The sequence below is a fragment of the Argopecten irradians genome, chromosome 7 (genome assembly GCF_041381155.1).
Source record: "Argopecten irradians isolate NY chromosome 7, Ai_NY, whole genome shotgun sequence".
NCBI classification, from domain to species: Eukaryota; Metazoa; Mollusca; class Bivalvia; order Pectinida; family Pectinidae; genus Argopecten; species Argopecten irradians.
The window spans coordinates 17,602,188-17,627,491 of record NC_091140.1 but is presented as its reverse complement, the minus strand read 5'-3'; the positions used below and the strand labels follow the sequence as shown (position 1 = coordinate 17,627,491).

The following is a 25,304-nucleotide window of genomic DNA, read 5'->3' as shown; positions in this document are numbered from 1 at the left end:
ACATATAAAGATAAATGTATATTTATTTCACTTATCTAGCAAATTCAAGTTCCACATCAAGTATAAATAAAGAAAAAAATATGCTTGATCATTTGCTGAATATCAATTGCAGATTTAATTGACATTAATAGAGTGCTCTTAGATAATGGCTGTATTATGCCAGGTATATCAACAACATTTTATATTCATGATCAACTATTGCCTGATCAATGCCAAATGTGGAAAAAAAATTCATCTTATTAGACTTGAGGACAACATGTTTTTAGTAATTAATGCATAACTCTATAAGACAGTGTACATGTACAGTAAAACCTGAAGGTTTTTGATTTCTGTTACACAGACACCTCTGTATGTATAGTACAGGGTCAGAATTACACATATATAGGTATCTGTATCAGAAGGACCTGGCACAAATTTTCAGCAATATATATATAAATATACAGTAAAACCCCGTTATATCGCCACCTTCTGTTTCCCTGGATTTTGGTGATATATCGAGTTTGGCGGTACATGTACTGTTGGTTAAAATTTGTGCTAGGTCCCTGTAGTCTGTATAACTATAGAATCAAAAGCTCATGAGTTTATCACATAACTAAGACGTTTTCAATATTATTTCAATTTGGAGTCTGCCGTCTTAAATTGAATTATGTATACAGTCATAACATTGTAGAGATATGAATTTTCTGATCTCCAATATACAAAGTTTTACATTCATTGGTCTCTAACTCATTATCAGGATTCTTTAAGACATAAATGTTTGTTCAAAACAAGACAAATAATGACAAGTATGTAAATAAATGTTTACATATGACTCAACAATTTGAATAAACAAAACAATACAGGGATTTCAGGATCCCAAGATGACGTGGATAAAGTACAATTTACCATCGATTAGTCCCACCTTTCGGTGATTACGACGTCAGAAATTCATGTCAAATGACTCCGGAAACCATTCGTACGGATGGACGGACAGACGGACGGACGGACGGTAACCCATTTGTATATCCCCCGCCAACTTCGTTGGGCAGGGGATAATTATGTTTACAGTCATAATCATTGTAGAGATATGAATTTTCTGATCTCCAATATACAAAGTTTTACATTCATGGTCTCTAACTCATTATCAGGATTCTTTAAGACATAAATGTTTGTTCAAAATAAGACAAATAATGACAAGTATGTAAATAAATGTTTACATATGACTCAACAATTTGAATAAACAAAACAATACAGGGATTTCAGGATCCCAAGATGACATGGATAAATTACAATTTACCATAGATTAGTCCCACATTTCGGTGATTACGACGTCACAAATTCATGTCAAATGATGACGTCACAATCACCATAAGGTGGGACTAATCGACGGTAAATTGTATGTAATTCGCTTTGTTTTGGCATCTCGAAACCTCCATATTAGGAATGTTTGTGTATTCTTACTATATTTTAAACAAAATCCCAAACACGTCTTGACCAGGTGTGAAATCCGAGTAACTCAGGCTGTAATACATATATGAAACCAAAGTTTCAACAAACAAAGTGTATTCTTACAAACTGTACAAGTGAAAACCGTAACAAAAACAAACAAAATCAACGTACATATTTCAATTGCAATTCAAAATATAAAGTTATTCAAATTTTTTCCTTCTAAAATATTTCATAACTCAAAAAGCATGAGTTGCTTCCCTTGGTCCATGTAATGAAAAGTACAAATAAACAAATAAAAATCTCCCAAATGATTAAAAGTAACTTTAGGGTATAATTTTGTATTCATAGATTTGGGGTTTTGCAGTAAAATCCATCCTATAAACAGATTTGACCATTCAGGAATTCCTATCACTTGTCTGATTCTTTTGTAAAAATCTATCCATCTACAAAATCTAAAATAAGTTAAAGGTTTAAAAATGGTCACTGTACATTAGTACATTGTATTGTTCAATACGTTATCCTTGTGCAGAGGATCTCTATTTAGATCTGTATTGGTAAATAAACTGAACGTAAAATCATATACAAGTACCTTACCAAAGCCAACTTTAGCTAAAGTCAAAATATGAAAAACACAATCAAAAACTAGTCATTTAAAGGGTGATTAAGGAGGATATACTTATTACAAAAGCATTCCAGTTTTTGTGGTACATTTAGCTTTTAGAAGAGACCACAAACATGTATATATCCTTTCCATTATCATGTGATTACATACATAATGGTTTTGATATAGCAAGCAAAGCTACAGTACGTATACACTTTCACTTTTAAAGTCACATAATGGTATGTGTGTCTATATAATCATAATTGCACATCATTGCTAAACTAGGTCATGAAAATCTTAAACTCCTTTTGAACACAAACTACTTCACTGGCATCCAAATTTACATTGCAATGAAATAAGTATCTCTAACAGTAAAAATAAACACAAGGACATTTTTTCATGATTTGTGAGCAACGAAAACTGAGCTAGGGATTAATCTAGAATAATATAGTTTCACAGTAAACAAACAAGTGTCTTTTAGTGAATTAATTTTTCCATCCAATCTGTGAGCGGGAAAACAATTATGACTATAAAATATGACTGTGACATCAGTGCTATCATAAATGAGCGGAAATAAAACTAATAATGAGTCTGTTATCACAGATAGGTAAGAAAGCACTAAACAGATACAATCAGCTGTAGATCGACGTTAGACCTACTGTCATCGTCCCGTTCGATCCCACACTAGAACCAGGCGTGTTTTTAAATGTCTTTATTATTTCATTCATGGCAGCATATGTTCCTGTGGCAAATCCGATGACCCCCAGCGAGATGATGAGGATATTTTTTATAACCGTGAACACAGATATACGCTCCCCTTCGGCTGAGTATGTGATGATTTCTATAAGAGGAGGGAACATCAGAGCTAGGGAGCTACTGGCTAGGGAGCCGACCAATGAGATCATCAGATCCAGGTGGGGAACTACCATGGATATTCCACCTGTAATATAATATATATATCACATAATCTGCATGACGTCCAGTGTAATAATGTTTTGCATGTGTCATTAATTCAATGCTGCTTGTAACAAGCCTTCTCATTGGCTGAAGAATTTACTTTATCAGCCGGCAAATTAAAGGAACAAGAGGCCCAGAGGGCCTGTATCACTCATCTGGTTTTTTTAGTAATTATCACAAAGACTCTTACAACATTTGTACAATTTTGAATCCCCACCCTATAAGAATGCTACCATTGCATTATGAGTGCTATCTCATGCTTCGTTGCGAAGAAGAAGTCGTTTATATGAAATAGGGTAGCCAAATTGACCCCTTTCGACCCTGTACCTCAGGCCCTCAGGGGGTCAGCCCCATCATTTGTACAATTTTGAATCCCAACCCTATAGGGATGCTACCATAGCATTATGTGTGCTATCCCATGCTTAGTTGCAAAGAAGAAGTCATTTATATGGAAGTAGCCAAATTGACCCCTTTTTAACCCTGCCCCTCAGGCCCCCTTGGGTCAGCCCCATCATTTGTACAATTTTGAATCCCCACTCTATAAGGATGCTACCATTGCATTATGAGTGCTACCCAATGCTTAGGTGCAGAGGAGAAGTTGTTTATATTGAAATAGCCAAATTGACCCCTTTTGACCCCACCCCCCAGGCACCCAGGGGATCAGCCCCAACATTTGTACAATTTTTAATCCCCACTCTATAAGGATACTACCATTGCATTATGAGTGCTATCCAATGCTTAGGTGCAGAGGAGAAGTTGTTTATATTGAAATAGCCAAATTGACCCCTTTTGACCCCACCCCTAAGACCCCAGAGGGGTCAGCCCCATCTTTTGTACAATTTTGAATCAACACCATATAAGGATGCTACCATTGCATTATGTGTGTTATTCCATGCTCATTTTCAGAAAAGAAGTCATTCATATGGAAATAGCCTCATTGACCCTTTTGACCCCGCCCCTCAAGTCCATGGGGGGTCAGCTCCATCATTTGTACAATTTTAAGTCAGTAGCCCATAAGGATGCTGCCAGTCAAATTTTGTTGAAATCCGACCAGTGGTTATGGAGAAGAAGTCGATTGTTGATGGATGGATGGACCCCGGACGACAGATGCCAGGGTATGGCATAAGCTCACCTTGGTCCTTCGGACCAGGTGAGCTAAAAAAAATGTTGTCATCATTTTCAGTTCAAAAATAAATCGAAATTTTGAAGAGATTACCATTAGTAAATTTAATTATGAGGATAAATATGAATATCATGATGATATAAATAAACAAGGGTTTAAATTGCGAAATTAAATCGACGTAAAATGCCATTGAATAGGTAATAAATCACAAAATCTAGTTCCCGCAAAAAAATTTGGTTTATAGTAAGTACATTTGTAAATTCAAAGACATAATTAGAGTAGTGTCCTTACATGTAGCGAGCACCAACGCTGTCCTGAAGATGTACTCCGATATTATCTTTGTCTTCCTGGAGCTGATCTTAGCCTCTAGTACCGGCCATATGATTCGAATCACTACATACAATTGTAGGCCATAGGATATAAAGATGGCTACGGCATACATCAGGTTTACCGATATAAACAACCTAGAAAAGTAAATATTAGGTTGTCAATGAAGGAAATAAAGATGACTACAACGTACATCAGGTTTTTGGATATAAACAACCTAGAAAAGTAAATATTAGGTTGTCAATGAAGGAAATAAAGATGACTACAACGTACATCAGGTTTTTGGATATAAACAACCTGGAAAAGTGAATATCAGGATGGATATCAATAAAAGAAATAAATATGGCTACAACATATATAAGATTCACTATATAGGCAACATTAAATTGCAAATAAAAATAGCTATGGTTCTAAAAGTGTAGGTTTAACTGAAAGAAATATAAACAAGAGGCCCAAAGAGCCTGTATCGCTCACCTGGTTTATAATGCCAAGTAATGTTCTGAATACAGGATCATTGTTTCTTTTCTGAAGGAATGTTAAAGATTTACCTCTTGATTCCCTATTGGGCCCTACTCTTTCTGCTCCAGGGGGTCAGAGCCAAAATCTATACAAACTCTGTTCCCATTCCCCCAAGGAAGGGCCAAATTTGCTTAGAATCCATGCAGAACTCTATGACTTGTAGCGATTTAAAGGATTTACCTCTTTGTCCCCTTTTGAGCCCTGCCCCTCCTGCCCCCCGGGGGTCAGAGCCAAAAATTATACAAACTCTGTTCCCTTTCACCCAATGATGTTTCTGGCCAAATTTGGTAAGAATCCATGCAGAACCTTATGACTAGTTAGTAGTAGCGATTTAAAGGATTTACCTCTATTTCCCCTATTGGGCCCCGCCCCTCCTGTCCCCGGTCGGTCTCAGCCAAAATTTATACAAACCCTGTTTCCCTTCCCCCAAGGATGTATCAGGCCAAATTTGGTTAGAATTCATGCGGAACTCTATGACTAGTAGTGTTTTTTAAGGAAATGTCAACGGACAGATGGACAGGCGACAGTCGGACGACGGACGCCCCGCCATGACATAAGCTCACCTTCGGGCCAGGTGAGCTAAAACAAGAGGCCCAGAGGGCCTGTATCGCCTCACCTGGTTTGTAATGCCAAGTAATGTTCTGAATACAGGTTCATTGTTTCTTTTCTGAAGGAATTTTAATATTAACCTCTAAATCCCCTATTGGGCCCCACCCCTCCTGCCCCCAGGGGGTCAGAGCCAAAATTTATACAAGTTCTGTTCCCCTTCCCCAAAGGATGTTTATGGCCAAATTTGGTAACAATCCAAGCAAAACTCTTAGACAAGTAACAATTTATAGGATTTACCTCTATTTCCCCTATTGGGCCCCATCCGTCCTTCCCCCGGAGGGCCAGAGCCAAAATTTATACAAGTTCTGTTCCACTTCCAAAAAGGATGTTTGTGGCCAAATTTGGTTACATTCCATGCAGAACTCTATGACTAGTAGCGATTTAAAGGATTTACCTCTATTTCCCCTATTGGGCCCCGCCCCTCCTGCCCCCGGGGGACCAGAGCCAAAATTAATACAAATTCTGTTCCCCTTCCCCCAAGAATGTTTGTGGCCAAATTTGGTTACATTCCATTCAGAACTCTATGACTAATAGCGATTTAAAGGATTTACCTCTATTTCCCCTATTGGGCCCTGCCCCTGGGGGATCAGAGCCAAAATTTATACAAAACTCAGTTCTTATTCTCCCAAGGATATTTCTGGCCAAATTTGGTTACATTCCATGCAGAACTCTATGACTAGTAACGATTTAAAGGATTTACCTCTATTTCCCCTATTGGGCCCCACCCCTCCAGCCCCCGGGGGACCAGAGCCAAAATTTATACAAGTTCTGTTCCCCTTCCAAAAAGGATGTTTGTGGCCAAATTTGGTTACATTCCATTCAGTACTCTATGACTAGTAGCGATTTAAAGGATTTACCTCTATTTCCCCTATTGGGCCCCGCCCCTCCTGCCTCCGGGGGACCAGAGCCAAAATTAATAAAACTTCTGTTCCTCTTCCCCCAAGGATGTTTGTGGCCAAATTTGGTTACATTCCATTCAGAACTCTATGACTAGTAGCGATTTAAAGGATTTACCTCTATTTCCCCTATTGGGCCCTGCCCCTCCTGCCCCTGGGGGATCAGAGCCAAAATTTATACAAGTTCTGTTCCCCTTCCCCCAAGGATGTTTGTGGCTAATTTTGGTTACAATCCATGCAGAACTCTAGGACAAGTAGCGATTTAAAGGATTTACCTCTATTTCCCCTATTGGGCCCCGCCCCTCCGGCCCCCGGGAGGTCAGAGCCAAAATTTATACAAGTTCTGTTTCCCCTTCCAAAAAGGATGTTTGTGGCCAAATTTGGTTACATTCCATTCAGTACTCTATGACTAGTAGCGATTTAAAGGATTTACCTCTATTTCCCCTATTGGGCCCCGCCCCTCCTGCCCCTGGGGGATCAGAGCCAAAATTTATACAAGTTCTGTTCCCCTTCCCCCAAGGATGTTTGTGGGCTAATTTTGGTTACAATCCATGCAGAACTCTATGACTAGTAGCGGTTTAAAGGATTTACCTCTATTTCCCCTATTGGGCCCTGCCCCTCCTGCCCCTGGGGGATCAGAGCCAAAATTTATACAAGTTCTGTTCCCCTTCCCCCAAGGATGTTTGTGGCTAATTTTGGTTACAATCCATGCAGAACTCTATGACTAGTAACCATTTAAAGGATTTACCTCTATTTCCCCTATTGGGCCCTGCCCCTCCTGCCTCCGGGGGACCAGAGCCAAAATTAATAAAAATTCTGTTCCCCTTCCCCCAAGGATGTTTGTGGCTAATTTTGGTTACAATCCATGCAGAACTCTATGACTAGTAACGATTTAAAGGATTTACCTCTATTTCCCCTATTGGGCCCCACCCCTCCAGCCCCCGGGGGACCAGAGCCAAAATTTATACAAGTTCTGTTCCCCTTCCAAAAAGGATGTTTGTGGCCAAATTTGGTTACATTCCATTCAGTACTCTATGACTAGTAGCGATTTAAAAGGATTTACCTCTATTTCCCCTATTGGGCCCCGCCCCTCCTGCCTCTGGGGGACCAGAGCCAAAATTAATAAAAATTCTGTTCCCCTTCCCCCAAGGATGTTTGTGGCCAAATTTGGTTACATTTCATTCAGAACTCTATGACTAGTAGGGATTTAAAGGATTTACCTCTATTTCCCCTATTGGGCCCTGCCCCTCCTGCCCCTGGGGGATCAGAGCCAAAATTTATACAAACTCAGTTCTTATTCTCCCAAGGATATTTCTGGCCAAATTTGGTTACATTCCATGCAGAACTCTATGACTAGTAACGATTTAAAGGATTTACCTCTATTTCCCCTATTGGGCCCCACCCCTCCAGCCCCCGGGGGACCAGAGCCAAAATTTATACAAGTTCTGTTCCCCTTCCAAAAAGGATGTTTGTGGCCAAATTTGGTTACATTCCATTCAGTACTCTATGACTAGTAGCGATTTAAAGGATTTACCTCTATTTCCCCTATTGGGCCCCGCCCCTCCTACCTCCAGGGGACCAGAGCCAAAATTAATAAAATTTCTGTTCCCCTTCCCCCAAGGATGTTTGTGGCCAAATTTGGTTACATTCCATTCAGAACTCTATGACTAGTAGCGATTTAAAGGATTTACCTCTATTTCCCCTATTGGGCCCTGCCCCTGGGGGATCAGAGCCAAAATTTATACAAACTCAGTTCTTATTCTCCCAAGGATATTTCTGGCCAAATTTGGTTACATTCCATGCAGAACTCTATGACTAGTAACGATTTAAAGGATTTACCTCTATTTCCCCTATTGGGCCCCACCCCTCCAGCCCCCGGGGGACCAGAGCCAAAATTTATACAAGTTCTGTTCCCCTTCCAAAAAAGATGTTTGTGGCCAAATTTGGTTACATTCCATTCAGTACTCTATGACTAGTAGCGATTTAAAGGATTTACCTCTATTTCCCCTATTGGGCCCCCGCCCCTCCTACCTCCAGGGGACCAGAGCCAAAATTAATAAAAATTCTGTTCCTCTTCCCCCAAGGATGTTTGTGGCCAAATTTGGTTACATTCCATGCAGAACTCTATGACTAGTAGCGATTTAAAGGATTTACCTCTATTTCCCCTATTGGGCCCTGCCCCTCCTGCCCCTGGGGGATCAGAGCCAAAATTTATACAAGTTCTGTTCCCCTTCCCCCAAGGATGTTTGTGGCTAATTTTGGTTACAATCCATGCAGAACTCTAGGACAAGTAGCGATTTAAAGGATTTACCTCTATTTCCCCTATTGGGCCCCGCCCCTCCGGCCCCCGGGAGGTCAGAGCCAAAATTTATACAAGTTCTGTTTCCCTTCCCCCAAGGATGTTTGGGCCAAATTTGGTTACATTCCATTCAGTACTCTATGACTAGTAGCGATTTAAAGGATTTACCTCTATTTCCCCTATTGGGCCCCGCTCCTCCTGCCTCCGGGGGACCAGAGCCAAAATTAATAAAAATTCTGTTCCCCTTCCCCCAAGGATGTTTGTGGCCAAATTTGGTTACATTCCATTCAGAACTCTATGACTAGTAGCGGTTTAAAGGATTTACCTCTATTTCCCCTATTGGGCCCTGCCCCTCCTGCCCCTGGGGGATCAGAGCCAAAATTTATACAAGTTCTGTTCCCCTTCCCCCAAGGATGTTTGTGGCTAATTTTGGTTACAATCCATGCAGAACTCTATGACTAGTAGCGGTTTAAAGGATTTACCTCTATTATCCCTATTGGGCCCTGCCCCTCCTGCCTCCGGGGGACCAGAGCCAAAATTAATAAAAAATTCTGTTCCCCTTCCCCCAAGGATGTTTGTGGCCAAATTTGGTTACATTCCATTCAGAACTCTATGACTAGTAGCGATTTAAAGGATTTACCTCTATTTCCCCTATTGGGCCCTGCCCCTCCTGCCCCTGGGGGATCAGAGCCAAAATTTATACAAGTTCTGTTCCCCTTCCCCCAAGGATGTTTGTGGCTAATTTTGGTTACAATCCATGCAGAACTCTAGGACAAGTAGCGATTTAAAGGATTTACCTCTATTTCCCCTATTGGGCCCCGCCCCTCCGGCCCCCGGGAGGTCAGAGCCAAAATTTATACAAGTTCTGTTTCCCCTCCCCCAAGGATGTTTGTGGCCAAATTTGGTTATAATCCATGAAGAACTCTATGACTAGTAGCGATTTATAGGATTTACCTCTATTTCCCCTATTGGGCCCCGCCCCTCCAGCCCCCAGGGGGTCAGAGCCAAAATTTATACAAGTTCTGTTCCCCCCTCCCCAAAGGATGTTCGTGGCCAAATTTGGTTACAATCCATGCAGAACTCTATGACAAGTAGCGATTTAAAGGAAATGTTGACGGATGGACGGACGGACGGACGGACGACGGACGGACGGACGACGGACGCGCCGCGCCATAACATAAGCTCCCCTATTGGGCCCTTCGGGCCAGGTGAGCTAAAAATCTGACAATGTTTTTGCATTATTGCATCGTGATTCACATTTGAAAATTTAAGTTTACTCCCCAGTTTTGTAAAGTTATACATTGGACAAATCACAGTTAAAGTGTTTAAAAGATAAAATATGCAATGAAAATATATTTAAGATGAAAATAATTATGTATCAGATGCATGTTCATTCGTAAAAAGAAATGTCCACAGACAGCAAGAAAATGATCTTCTAAATGACTGCTAACTTGCGCACATGTTACACACGGTCAACATGTGTATTCCTCGGAATCCTGTTAATGCGATTTCAATCAAATAATCAGTAATCAAGTTTATACGCGTGAATTACATGTCATATAAAACATTATAGCTATGTTATAAGCATCAAACAGTCATATAAAACATCATTCAATCGATCTCTGCAGCGGCAAACACCGCATGGTCATAATCCAGAAGTATACCTAGTTAACAAACAGTGGAAGAACACTCTAAACGAAGTCGATTGATACATTTCTATGCATACTGATGAAAGTATTTTACCAGTGTATTGAAATATGAGCGAAATCATATCTCAAAGTTCACAAAAATAAGGCTTGGTGAATTGCATCATGGGATTGCAGGTTGACAGAGAACACTAAACAGAGTCAATTTTAGGGAAATGATGCAAGCCTTGATAATACAGTAATCATTTACACATCAATATAATTAATATGCGAAATATATCAAAATGGGGATAAAATAAACTCTTATGCATACTGAAGAAAGTAAGCGGAACCCGCATGCTGAAATATGAGAGAGAGTAAGCGTGAATTCGTACGGCCGCCATGTTTGTTTACACACAAGTAGGCTTACGTAATGGCAGAGTAAACAACGAAACAGAAACATGACCAAGTCCATTTTGCTAAAGATATTTACACCATAGTGAGTTTTATTTGTTATATATTTACAGCACAAGTTTACAGACAGTTTTCGTGATTCTAATCAATCGATAAGCATTACCGTACTTCATTAGAGATTGATCGTATACACATATAGATGGTTACGTTGGTACATGGGCCTAACTTTTGAGTGCGGTTTATATAACGGTGCGTCTTATATGTCTACAAAACCTGAAAAAAATCGTAAAAAAGGCCTGTGCAGCTTATACACAGGAGCGGCTTATTGTCTAGATAATATGGTACATACCGGTATGTACTTCTTCTTTCTTCCAAAGGTACTCATGCATTTTTACATCTCCATAAATTACTCACCAATTTTTACTAGGTAAGTTTAGGGTTATACTGCCTTTTGAGTCATCACCATACTTCAGGTAACCATAGAAACCCATGGCTGTATAAAGACAGACAACGAAGGTCATTCCAAGGTTAAGGATACCAGCAAAACCTCCAAAATCCTCCGGGTGTCGCATCTTATTTTCTATTGGCATCACCTGGGGAACAAAGGTCATTTGCATTGTTTTTAGCAATTTATCATCTTGTTCTCGAGCCAAGGGGCTTGTCAAATACAATATAATCTCAGTGGTTTGGTGTCCTGTCATCTTCAAATAAATTGAGATAAGTTGGTTTGTTGCTTAAAATTGAAAGGTTTCACATGTCAGATAACAAATTATCCCAGAAAAACTAGCTTTGATTACTAAAATAGTCAGACGATATTACTACAAAAGTTACTAGCTTGAAGATCTGGATTCCAAACTTACCATTCCAATGGCCTTAAACTCTAACTGACCAACTCAATGGCTTTGACCTGCTAACTTACCAACCCGATAGCCTTGACCTTCTAACTTACCAAGCCAATTACCTTGACTTTCTAACTTATCAAGCTAATGGCCTTGACCTTCTAACTTACCAGCCCAATAGCTTCAAAGGCAAACATGGCAGTACCAAAGTAAAGTGGAAGTTTGTCGATTGGTGTTATAGCAGGACGAACGCTGACATCAGGGAGGTCCTGGACCAGCTCTTGGAACACGATCACGAGGCCAACAATCACCAACAAGTTGGCAAACGTGGAAAATGGTGCCAGGTGTTTTAAATTCTTTACAAAGCTGTATGGTATAAGCAGTCCTGCAGACACGAGGAGGTAGATTTTTACATCAGGACCGTCAGGATGGAATGAGTCTATCACCTATAAATAAATAATCAAAGATATTATTTGCTTTTGTTTTTTGCTCTATTAATAACTAGGGTCACTTAAGGATAAGCCAGGATTTAGAGATGGTGGGAAAATATAGTACTTGGAGAAAAATCACTGACCTACAGTCAGAAACTGGCAACTGCCTGATGTGGAATTCATGCATGGTCTTAACTGTATTATGTAACAGGCAATCAAAAGTTTAAGTAATTTAGAGCCATCTGGTTTTTTAACAGGGAGTCAAACAATATCATTTTTGTAACCCAAGGCTTAAAATCTGCCTATATTCCTCTTCCTCCTTGGCTAGCAAAGATTAAATATTTGAATACCTAAGGTAATTACCTAAACTCTCAGAAATTTCAGGATAGCTTTTTATGCATAACAGACAAACAGATGTACATAATTTTCCAACATGGAGTACAAGTCCAGAATTAAAATATAAGAGATAATGACCTGGTTGTTAATACAAAGGTCGTGACCTTTACAAATTGCCTATTAGGTATGTAGTTAAGTATGTAACCACTAGAGGACCCGCATGGTTTTTTCACCTTTGAACCCTAAAATAGCGAGGACTCACGGTCGGGTCCTCACAACTATAAAAAGGTCAGCTTTATAAGAGGTCCGTGTACTGTCACATGTATCTGTATGGGCCACTTGACCTTGGCTGATGTAGGCATTAAGTCGTTACATATAGCTTTATTTTCATCCAAAGTATAGACATCAAATTTGTGTCTTCCAATGTAAAACAAGAGGCCCATGGGCCTTAACGGTCACCTGAATTTGGATATAGAATTGAACATAGACATATAAACACTATATACTGGCCCTTGAAGTCGATCAGTGATTTTATAAATTTGACTTTTTAATCTTTGAAGAGTATTTGCTTCCATCAAACCTGTGAACTCAGAAGAAGAATTTTAGAAATTTCAGTCATTTTGACCCTGTTTGGCCCCGCCCTCCTGGTCCCCCAGGGGATCAGTGAAGACCGATATGGATGTTAAAATCCTATATCTCAGGCTAATAATTCTAATCAAGTTTGACTCATTTCCTATGAAAATTGAGCAAATAATGTTCAGAAATGTGATATTCCTATATAAGCTATAGTAAACTTGACCCCCTCCCGAGGGGGAAAGGTGAGACCCCATGGTCATATAATTCATAGCTTTTGTAAAGGACATTAAGACCTTTCCTTCTATGAAAAGTATTTGATTCTACCATTTCCAGAATTTCAGAAGAAGATGTTGAAGTTTTGGTCTATTTGACCCTTTTTGACCTAGCCCCTATGGCCCCTTGGGTCAGATGATTCTGACAATATTTGACTCCTTTCTTATAACATATGACCAAATAATGCTGAAAAATCTGTTTTCCTTATATAAACTATAGTAAACTAAACCCCCTCCCCAGGGGGAAATAGGAGACCCCAGGGTCATATAATTTACAATTTTTGTAAATGACCTTATGACCTTTCTATCTATGAAAAGTATTTGATTCTATCACATCTGTAAGTAATGAAGATTTTTTAAATTTTAGTCAATTTTACCCCTTTTGGCCCCTCCCACAGCCACCTGGTGGGAGAACATATAATTCACAATTTCGATTGGTCTTATACCTTAGAAGGTTTGTGCAAAATTTCATCGAAACATTTTTTGGAGTTTTGGACAAGAAGTCGAAAATGTAAATTGTAAATGGACATACAACGCATGTGCATGAGAGACAAAGATAGACAAAAGGCGTTTAGAATAGTTCACTTGATTTCATCCCAGGTAAAAAACATTCAACAAAATGTTGAACATCATGTAATTTGATCAAACAAAATCATTTTCTTTCATTATTACTGCAATAATTCTCCATGAACCATGGTTTAGTTTGATAGGTTCAATGTCCTATTAACAGCCAGGGTCAGATTTATTGGTGGAGGAAAACTGGAGTACCCTCAGAAAAACCACCAACCAGCAGCCAGAGGTAGAGGGCTTGTGGTAATATGTTGAAATATCTTTACCACTCGGCCACTCAGAACTATCAGTGCCAGTATTTACTTTAACAGTCCACTAAAAAGCGTCTAGTATTTGTAGTTTTCAGAGAAATCACAAAGCTGAATTAAATTTGAAAAATACCAAAAACCTCTAACAGCATTCTTAGCTTACCTGTCTAACATTCTGGGCGACAAATAAAATGTAGACACAGCAAAATCCAAACTGTGTAAGAAGTAGGAAACCGTTGATAGTGTATCTGTAAAATAATGAATGAAGCGGTGGTTACTATATCTGTACACAGGTGAACTCTGTATACCAATGTTTGGTACATGTAATCATTACCGGAATTGGCTGTAATATCATCACATGTGGTATTCATACATGAACTTGTTGTGTCTTTGTGCATGTAATCTTTGAAATTCTAACACATGATGTTCATGAAAACTACAAGTACTATGTATTCTATGAACTTGTTACGGTACATGTAACATCTAGAAATCTTGATTTTTGATATTCATGAAACCTCTAAACTTTCCTTGCTTTGTCTATGAAATATTTGCCTTCAATGTCTTTGATTTCTGACACCTCAATATATCCTTACAATCTGTTTCTATGGAATCTTTAAAGATGCTCCAGCGCCGACATATAAACAATAATTGGTGTTTAATCGTGTATATATATGCATAATTAACACAGAAAATAATATGAAATAATTTATTTCGCCTTTGGTGCATGCTCAATGAGTACTTCATTCCATAAAGGATATAGTGCCACTGATTTTTTTCGGGATGCAATTAATTATTCTTCATATTTTTAACTTGAAGTAAAATTAGAATCTCAAACTTTTCAATGGTGGTAATGGTGTGAAGTAAGTAACTTTTGTAACTGAAGCAAAATACTAAATCGTCTGCTCGTGTTTTTGATAGTGAAAAAATATCATTTGTCAGCGGTGGAGCATCTTTAATTTACCTTCTACATCTATGAAATCAAAATCTTTTATTTCTGTGAAATCTTCACCTATGAAACATAATTTTTTACCTTTGATACCTATGAAATCCAAATCTTTACCTTTGATACCTATGAAATCCAAATCTTTACCTTTGATACCTATGAAATCCAAATCTTTACCTTTGATACCTATGAAATCCAAATCTTTACCTATGATACCAATGAAATCCAAATCTTTACCTTTGATACCTATGAAATCCAAATCTTTACCTTTGATACCTATGAAATCCAAATCTTTACCTTTGATACCAATGAAATCCAAATCTTTACCTTTGATACCTATGAAATCCAAATCTTTACCTTTGATACCTATGAAATCCAAATCTTTACCTTTGATACCTATGAAATCCAAATCTTTACCTTTGATACCTATGAAATCCAAATCTTTACCTTTGATACCTATGAAATCCAAATCTTTATCTTTGATACCTATGAAATCCAAATCTTTATTTTCTGTGAAATCTTCACCTATGAAACAGAATTTTTACCTCTGATACCTATGAAATCCAAATCTTTACCTTTGATACCTATGAAATCCAAATCTTTACCTTTGATACCTATGAAATCAAAATCTTTACCTTTGATACCTATGAAATCCAAATCTTTACCTTTGATACCTATGAAATCCAAATCTTTACCTTTGATACAGCTGAAATCCAAATCTAATTTATATTTATGAAATCTTTACATTTTTTATCTACAAAATCTGTAACTTCCATGTCTCTACAAAAGCTTTACCTTCCATAACTATGAAATATAAACTTTTGATGTATACAAATATTTTACCTTCCATGCCTATGAAATCTCTGTAGTTTTTGTGGACCTGTCCTCATGCTTTCCTCCAGAATCTCAGCATACCCTAGTGATGATAGACCCGCAGTCCTGTGGGTGGTAGATTGGATTTATTAAACGATAAAATGATACATGATTGTTTACATAGATAAGTGCTAAATTCATTACATAATTTTAGTAGCACATCATAATAATGATATTGACAAATAAAAGAGGGTTGTAAAATGTATATATAGCCCGCATATTTTTCAAATTTGGTAATAGTTTCCACAGATGCCCTCATCGAAAGATAGCCTGCATGAAGCATCTTCTGATGTAAAAAATTGTATAGCCTGCGGGCAATACGTAGGAAATATTACAGTATTTACATTGTTAAACATCAATATCTACAGAGGTGCAATTGTAATCAAACGGTTCAAATAGTACATGAACTTGCTATTTCACCAATGCATTTAAAAGAATTATCTGCCCTTGAGAGTAGCAGTTACGGTACATAAATGGTTTGTGTGTGAAAATTACATCTTTTCTATTCTCTAAAAAGTACAACGTATTTCGGTTTACTTATGCTAATTACTGATAATAAAAACATGACGTCACAATCTCACAAGAGGAGACAACTCTGTAAAGTGATAGTCTATACACATGATCATGGCCAAACAAGAGTAATAAAATAATATATGGATGCGATATCAATCATGTTGAATGTTATTTTAGTATGATATATATACATACCATTTACATAGCCTTCGACTACAGTTGACCAGAATGTGCATACAGTGTGTAGCTATAAATACATACATACCTTTTACATAGCCTTCGACTACAGTTGACCAGAATGTGCATACAGTGTGTAGCTATAAATACATACATACCTTTTACATAGCCTTCGACTACAGTTGACCAGAATGTGCATACAGTGTGTAGCTATAAATACATACATACCTTTTACATAGCCTTCGACTACAGTTGACCAGAATGTGCATACAGTGTGTAGCTATAAACCCGATCACCAAAACTCCTATTGGCCCTGCCTGTAACACATCAACCAAACACCTTCTACACATTCCTAATTTAATTAGTATTAATCATGCACCAACTTCATGTTCAAACTTGCTTTGTGAGCGTAAGATTACTAGAATCTTTCACCTCCTTTATGGTGAGACAGCAGGTAAACCTCAACCTAAGGGAAAGACTTCTAAAAAGTTGTCAAACATATCATTAAGCTTGTTGATCGTTTGACAGCTTCAGTATTGACGTTCATGTCAACTGAATTTTAACCATTTCTCGTTTAAGTAACCGTATGGGAGAAAATTAATCTTACATGGGCCAGTCAGGTGGACAGGGATATCTCAATTGCAACCCAAGTGAAAGATTTTGACTATCAATGCAACCCTCGGCAAGCCTCGGGTTGACCTGCCAAAATCTTTCACTCGGGTTGAGATATCATTGTCCACTTGACGGACCCAGGTAAGATTCATTTAATCTCTGTCTAGAGAAATCTCTATCTTATGCAGGGCAGCCTGCACACACATAACAATTATATGACATTAAGACAACAATACTATGACATCACTTGGTGAAAGAGACTCATACCCATAGTCCAGCATATTTACAAGCAGACGGCATGGCCAGAACTCCTGTCCCTATATTTCCCTTCAGTAAATGCATCAAACTGGCGAGATTCCTGTTAATAAAAGAGCACAGACATTATCAAAAGTATAACAACATAGTAATTATCTAAGTCCTTATAAACTTGACCTTGACCTTCCATTTTTTTTTTTTTACAAAAATATAGAAATTCAATTCAGCTATGATAATAATGTGAAATGGTTTGTGATTCACATAAGGCTCAGACTAGTTTGGACTTGCAACATTGATACATAGTTACAGTTCTGTGACAAGCACTGTAGTGAAGAAAATTGTTTGATATTCTTTCACATTTTACTTCAATCTGTCACAATTATACATGCAAATACTGCACACTAGTTTAAACCATGTATAGGTAGTGTATTTTATAATTCAGTTTTACACAATTGTTAGCAACACTTAATGGCCCACTACGTTTTCGGAGCAAACTTTAAAGGTTTCTTAAAAGCATTTGTGACAAAAGAAAATATATATCAATGGCTTAAAATGAGTTTACAACACCAAACATATGCAAGATTTTCTGCGTAATATACAATAACAGTGGAGAGTCAATTTGCTGTTTTGCCGTCTGGCACAGTGATAGTCAACTACCATGCGGCATTTAGGACGATGGTGGGAAACATAAAACAACCTGCGTTATGAAATTAACAATTTATTCATTCTAATTAAATTATTCAAAATGTGATGATAAGTGTGCTAGTAACGATAAGTTAATAAATTTTGCGACTCTATAAAGTTATTGATATCGTTTTACATTCCCATTTTAAAAATTACTAGTAAAAGCCGTTTTGGAAAGGTAGTGGGCCTTTAAACATTCAAAACATTATGGGAAAATTTGTATCTCAGGAAAATAGTTACTTTAGAATGGTTTATACTTACAATGCACTATAAACTGGTTTATATTTACAATGCACTATAAACTGGTTTATAATTACAATGTACTATAAACTGCTTTATAATTACAATGTACTATAAACTGGTTTATATTTACAATGTACTATAAACTGGTTTATACTTTCAATGTACTATAAAATGGTTTATACTTACGATGTACTATAAACTGGTTTATATTTACAATGTACTATAAACTGCTTTATATTTACAATGTACTATAAACTGGTTTATATTTTATAATGTACTATAAAATGGTTTATACTTACAATTATAAACTGGTTTAGACTTACGATGTACTATAAACTGGTTTATACTCACGGTGTACTATAAACTGGTTTATACTTACAATGTACTATAAAATGGTTTATACTTACGATGTACTATAAACTGGTTCATACTTACAATGTACTATAAACTGGTTTATACTTACAATGTACTATAAACTGGTTTATACTTACAATGTACTATAAACTGGTTTATACTTACAATGTACTATAAACTGGTTTATACTTACCATGTACTATAAACTGGTTTATACTTACGATATACTATAAACTTGTTTATACTTGCGATGTACTATAAACTGGTTTATACAAGTTTACGATGTACTATAAACTGGTTTATACTTACCATGTACTATAAACATGTTTATACTTACAATGTACTATAAACTGGTTTATACTTACAATGTACTATAAAATGGTTTATACTTACGATGTACTATAAACTGGTTTATACTCACGGTGTACTATCAATTGGTTTATACTTACGATGTACTATAAACTGGTTTATACTTACCATGTACTATAAACTGGTTTATACTTACAATGTACTATAAACTGGTTTATACTTACAATGTACTATAAACTGGTTTAATACTTACAATGTACTATAAACTGGTTTATACTTACAATGTACTATAAACTGGTTTATACTTACGATGTACTATAAACTGGTTTATACTTACAATGTACTATAAACTGGTTTATACTTACAATGTACTATAAACTGGTTTATACTTACAATGTACTATAAACTGGTTTATATTTACAATGTACTATAAACTGGTTTATACTTACAATGTACTATAAACTGGTTTATACTTACGATGTACTATAAACTGGTTTATACTTACCATGTACTATATACTGGTTTATACTTACCATGTACTATAAACTGGTTTATACTTATGATGTACTATAAACTGGTTTATACTTACCATGTACTATAAACTGGTTTATACTTACCATGTACTATAAACTGGTTTATACTTACCATGTACTATATACTGGTTTATACTTACAATATACTATAAATTGGTTTATACATACGATGTACTATAAACTGGTTTATACTCATGGTGTACTATCAATTGGTTTATACTTACCATGTACTATAAACTGGTTTATACTTACGATATACTATAAACTTGTTTATACTTGCGATGTACTATAAACTTGTTTATACTTGCGATGTACTATAAACTGGTTTATACAAGTTTACGATGTACTATAAACTGGTTTATACTTACCATGTACTATAAACATGTTTATACTTACGATGTAGTATAAACTGGTTTATACTTACGATGTACTATAAACTGGTTTATTCTTACAAATGTACTATAGACTGGTTTATACTTACCATGTACTATAAACTGGTTTATACTCACGGTGTACTATCAATTGGTTTATACTTACGATGTACAATAAACTGGTTTATACTTACCATGTACTATAAACTGGTTTATGTTTACAATGTACTATAAACTGGTTTATACTTACCATGTACCATAAACTGGTTTATACTTACGATGTACCATAAACTGGTTTATACTTACCATGTACTATATACTGGTTTATACTTACCATGTACTATAAAACTGGTTTATACTTATGATGTACTATAAACTGGTTTATACTTACCATGTACTATAAACTGGTTTATACTTACCATGTACTATAAACTGGTTTATACTTACGATGTACAATAAACTGGTTTATACTTACCATGTACTATAAACTGGTTTATACTTATGATGTACTATAAACTGGTTTATACTTACGATGTACTATAAACTGGTTTATACTTACGATGTACTATAAACTGGTTTATACTTACCATGTACTATAAACTGGTTTATACTTACGATGTACTATAAACTGGTTTATACTTACGATGTACTATAAACTGGTTTATACTTACCATGTACTATAAACTGGTTTATACTTATGATGTACTATAAACTGGTTTATACTTACAATGTACTATAAACTGGTTTATACTTACGATGTACAATAAACTGGTTTACACTTACGATGTACTATAAACTGGTTTATACTTACGATGTACGTAGACTTAGCGGGGTCTTGCCGCTGTTCTGTAGACTACTCAGACTCTGGGTGATGTATTGGCCATCTCCATTATCAATCTCCACCTCTATAGAAGTCGGTGAAGTAAGGGAGGTTATTGGTTCTGGTATATCTTTTTTCCTCGTCTTTGAGATTCCTGACCGAACATTTCCAAGGAGCGTTTCAGTCTCCATGCGAGGTTCTTGTGGCTGTGTGTCAGCTAGGAGAGCTGTTGTTTCACAGGGTTCGTTGTTAGCCATGGCTTTATAATTTTACGTTCTGGAAATTTCAAAGAAAAATTCCAATGTTATGATTCATTTGAAGGGACATGAACATCAATAAACCTAAAATGTTTGAGTCAAATACATATCCATAACGTGGCTAATACCTTACTAAATAATGTACTTCACCTATATTGTACAAATATGTTAAATGAAATAATTAAACAGGAAATTCCATATTTATACCTTTCATTTAAGTAAATAATTAGGAAAATATTTGAAAACTCAAATATTGATATTAGTGTATAACTTATTATCATATATATACCAGCTATCCTGATTTTATAACTTGTAATTATATATATATCAGCTATCCATATTTTTTCTTTTCAATATCCAATTATTGAAATGAATATATTTATTTCAAGCGGATACCACTGAATTAATTCTAAAATTCAATAAGACATTTACATAATATTAATTGCAATTGAATAAAAAAGTTTCAAAGCTATTAAAAACAACATACAATGTATTTTCATATCTAGAGACTTTTAATTTCACATTTTGAACTTTAATTACTAGAAACATTAATTTGACTATGCTAATATAGGGTCATTGCCAATTGAGATATTTTGGATGTGGTCATATTTTGGCCAATTTGGCATTTGGCATGAAAAAGCCCAAATTTAACACACCAAAATTGGGCTTTGTATTTATCTGTTTGTATATAATGATCAATATATCTACATGCCATTTATTAGCTATGTGAACACATACTCTATGGTAAAGTACTTGATCATGTTACATAAACATATAACTAGGGTATGTGCTGTCAACCGGAAAAAAAACCAATGCTACGGGTGCGAGTCATTCTTTTGAGCAAACAAGTACCGGCATATTATATGTGTGATTATTAAATTATTAATAATTTCTATTGAAGACCAATCTTTCAAAGGTTTATCTTTGTTTCGATAAGGAAAGCATTACAGATTTTAAGGAAGGCACCTTTTATAACTATTGTAATACTTTCCTATGGGTAATTTTAAGTTTAGAAAAAAAATTCCTTGAAGTTAAGGAGTGTTGATGAAATTCAAAGCTGGACATTTTGATCTAAAAGAGTACGTACCCAAGAAGTGAAATAAAGGAAAGTAAAGTCTGATAGATCAGAATGAAAGAGGTGTGTATAAAAACATGCATAGTCCACCTAGCACTTTCTGAACTATTTAGTTTCTTTTTATCATAAGTATATATCTTGATATGTAATACCAGTTATAGTAATACTACATGTATTTGCTCTATATACAAAGATGTAACCTACATAATATAGATGTTTTTCTTTATCTGTATGACCTACTTCTATCCATGAAATATGAAAATTGATATCACATGCTATAGTATACAATCTGATTATTTCCCTTGGACTAAAACTCCAATTTTCAATTAAAATGTCAAATGCTATAGACTGCAAGAGACTTTAGGAATCAGAGATCACTATTGTTGATATAATAATTTCTGGCCTTAATTGGATCATATTAATATATGTATTGCTCATAATTGTAACTCAACCAAGCACCTCCTAATCCTGCATGCCGGTGTTTCTTTTTATCCATTCTGTTTAATTTCAATACCAACATCTCCAACCATTTGGTGTACCCAGGTAAACTTACACTGGTACTTTGATAAGTAAGACACACATACATATACATGTATACTTATAAAAAGTTATAACTATCAATGTCTACAATAAATGCACTTGTACAATTGAATCCAAGTTAACAAATAACTACTAAGAATTAAAATTAACATGGTCAACGTCTTCTATTTCAATCATCAATCCTGTTTTGAGAATTGATTCCTAATTAAATTTTAAGAGTTTGATGCCATAAACTATTTAGTATACACCTATGTATACATGTAAACATCTTTATAATTGTAGAGTCTAGAGTCTATGTAATTAAATATATATATATCATGTCCACTCAACCAAATCACAATGCCTCAAACACCAGACACTTAATAACAGTCAGAGTGAAGACCCACCCATATCAGTGACAGGCATTGTAAGATTACAAACAACACCTGCTAGCCTGTGGATGTTCACAACATTTAATTATAAAGAGCTATCCTTGTTACACTTAAGACTGTTACCTTTATAACAGGTATCAATCTGACAATCAGCAACAGGTCAAACTGCAGAAATAGATATGTCACTGCAAATTTTACAAAAAAAGTTGTTTGCATTTAACCCAACCCATCACTTTTATAAGAAAATGTAAATCAATTGTCGAAAGGCATAAAATTGTTTATTTTGACACTTTCTTGACTAAATCATGACAGTCAGAAAACAAGGATCTAATAATCTTTAACTGTTACAGTACATGGCAGTACTGCAGTAAAAAACGAACGAATATACGTACCCGGCCTAGCTACTATACCTTTCAGCCGGGTACAAATTGGTCCCTATGTGCCGTGAGTGTAGGACAAAAGCCCCCACGGACATAAGCCCCCCCGGACATAAGCCCCTAGGACAAAAGCGCTGCCTCCGAAAATCACTCGGGCACAGTTTTTTCTATACTTTTTCGTAGGTTTCCAATTATTTTATGTGTATACATGCATTTACATATTATTTTTGTCCAAAACAAACATAACTACTATTCTTGATATATACCGTACCGCTCTCAAGACGTCAAATTCACAATTTGTTGACTTGCTGTATAAATACCCTTCAGAAAGACCTCCATATGTATTACGTAGAAAAATAATGCCTCGATGAGAATTTGATATTTTATGTGGTTCAGTTTTATTGTCTAACTTAGTAGGTAAGCGATATCAAACAAGTACGATAAAAATGCAAACAAACGTTTTATAATGGTTTGCATAATCATTACTTTGCTCCATTAGCAGTAATAGGCACCAATTGTAGCTCTAAAGACAACACTATTTTCTGTCTTAAAGTCTTTTGAGCTACAATATATTGCAGCTACAGTAAAAAGTGTCAGTCACATGTTACTGTGTTATGAGTCACCACCATTTTTCAAACTGATGAATCCGAGCACGGAACGGATGCAACACTTACAAACAAAAAGGAGAACTGTTATGTCTTCTTCGTCCACTTCTTTGTCATGTTTTCAGACGAATATACAGCTATATGTCATGGGTACCCATCAGTTTGCTGCCTACCTCAACACCTAACTTTTATCTGACTTGGGTATCCAGTCACATGATCGCGTTCTAAATTTAGACCCGGAACCACAACAGTACGGATCGCCATCTAGTGAGGAATTTTATCTTTTTATAAGAGTTACGTACCCTTGACCATAAGGTGGTAATTTTTCTTTCTTTTCAAGGATTTATAAGTGAGAAGGATTTTGAAAGTGATAAGCCATGTTAAATTGATCCTGAAAATAATTGAATTACATTTAATTTATTGGAGTGAATTTAATTGACAAATAATGGACGTATTGCCGATAGCATCTATGTCCATATCAAAAAGGATTAATAAAAGATCCTTGATATCAACAAGACATTCATGATTTCACAGATTAAAATATGCAATGTGTTATAGGCCCCTATTAGATAATAAATTCTATTCAATTCAACTATATTGCTTCCTTACATCCATACAAAAGGGATCGATAGCAAAACATACATGCACATAATGTACCGTAGATCAAAACAACAACTAAACATCTATCAAGCCAGCTTTCCTCAGTTCAAGTGACTTTTTAACAAAGAGGCCTAAATCCTGCAGAAGTTTTAGATCATTAGACGACAAGAGTCGTATCAAATTTTCAAAATATGTTAAATGGTGGTTAATTACATCTTTATGACTATTAAAGAAAACTGTTGTCACTGTAGAGTTAACGGAACACTTGAAGTGGGTTTCATCCTCAATTTCTTTACAAAATTTGCATAAATGCAGAGAACGGGGAATCTTTTTTACCCTACCCGCCTCGATTTCTAAACTGTTGTTGCTAATTCGCAGTTTTGCGAGCAATTTTCTTATTTCAAAATCCTTAATAGAAAGATATGTTTCGTCCTTATAGTTTTGTTTAAATTTACTATACAAAAAAGTTTTACTGTTATTATCTGACTTATTTATCTTAGTTGTAAAAATGGTTTTGAAGGTACCTTGTATCGATTTCTTGAATGATGGTTTCAGAGTACGTTTAAACGTCCTACAATGATTGGCATTTTCAAAGTTATAAGAAATCTTATTTTCCTTTGTGATATTAGAAACATAGAAAAACCAAGAATACGTTCCATTTGCACTCGTTTCACCAGGGCGTTGATGTCTTTTTGTGAGATCCTTCTTAAATAGCATAAAGC

At 36.0% G+C, this 25,304-nt stretch overlaps 1 protein-coding gene across 1 annotated transcript; it reads right to left on the bottom strand.

Annotated features, from left to right (window-relative positions):
* Window positions 1–946: 946 nt before the first annotated feature.
* LOC138327735 (proton-coupled amino acid transporter 2-like) lies at window positions 947–24,210 on the bottom strand. The gene is made up of 10 exons (XM_069274073.1): window positions 24,052–24,210; window positions 20,749–21,033; window positions 17,456–17,546; window positions 16,805–16,893; window positions 15,857–15,952; window positions 14,234–14,318; window positions 11,808–12,083; window positions 11,213–11,391; window positions 4,401–4,573; window positions 947–2,969 (listed from the first exon to the last, which is right to left on the bottom strand). The coding sequence occupies exons 2-10, from the start codon at window positions 21,012–21,014 to the stop codon at window positions 2,662–2,664; spliced, it is 1,563 nt and encodes a 520-aa protein (XP_069130174.1). The 5' UTR covers window positions 21,015–21,033; window positions 24,052–24,210; the 3' UTR covers window positions 947–2,661.
* Between the last annotated feature and the right edge of the window lie 1,094 nt (window positions 24,211–25,304).

What these genes read in the sequence shown, in the direction of transcription:
- LOC138327735 (XM_069274073.1), bottom strand. Translation starts at nt 21,014, where the DNA reads ATGGCTAACAACGAACCCTGTGAAACAACAGCTCTCCTAGCTGACACA. An exon ending in GTAAATATGCTGGACTATGG is followed by an intron (nt 16,894 to 17,455) that starts GTATGAGTCTCT and finishes GATGTGTTACAG; the next exon opens with GCAGGGCCAATAGGAGTTTT. An exon ending in AGATTTCATAGGCATGGAAG is followed by an intron (nt 14,319 to 15,856) that starts GTAAAATATTTG and finishes ATTATTTTACAG; the next exon opens with ATACACTATCAACGGTTTCC.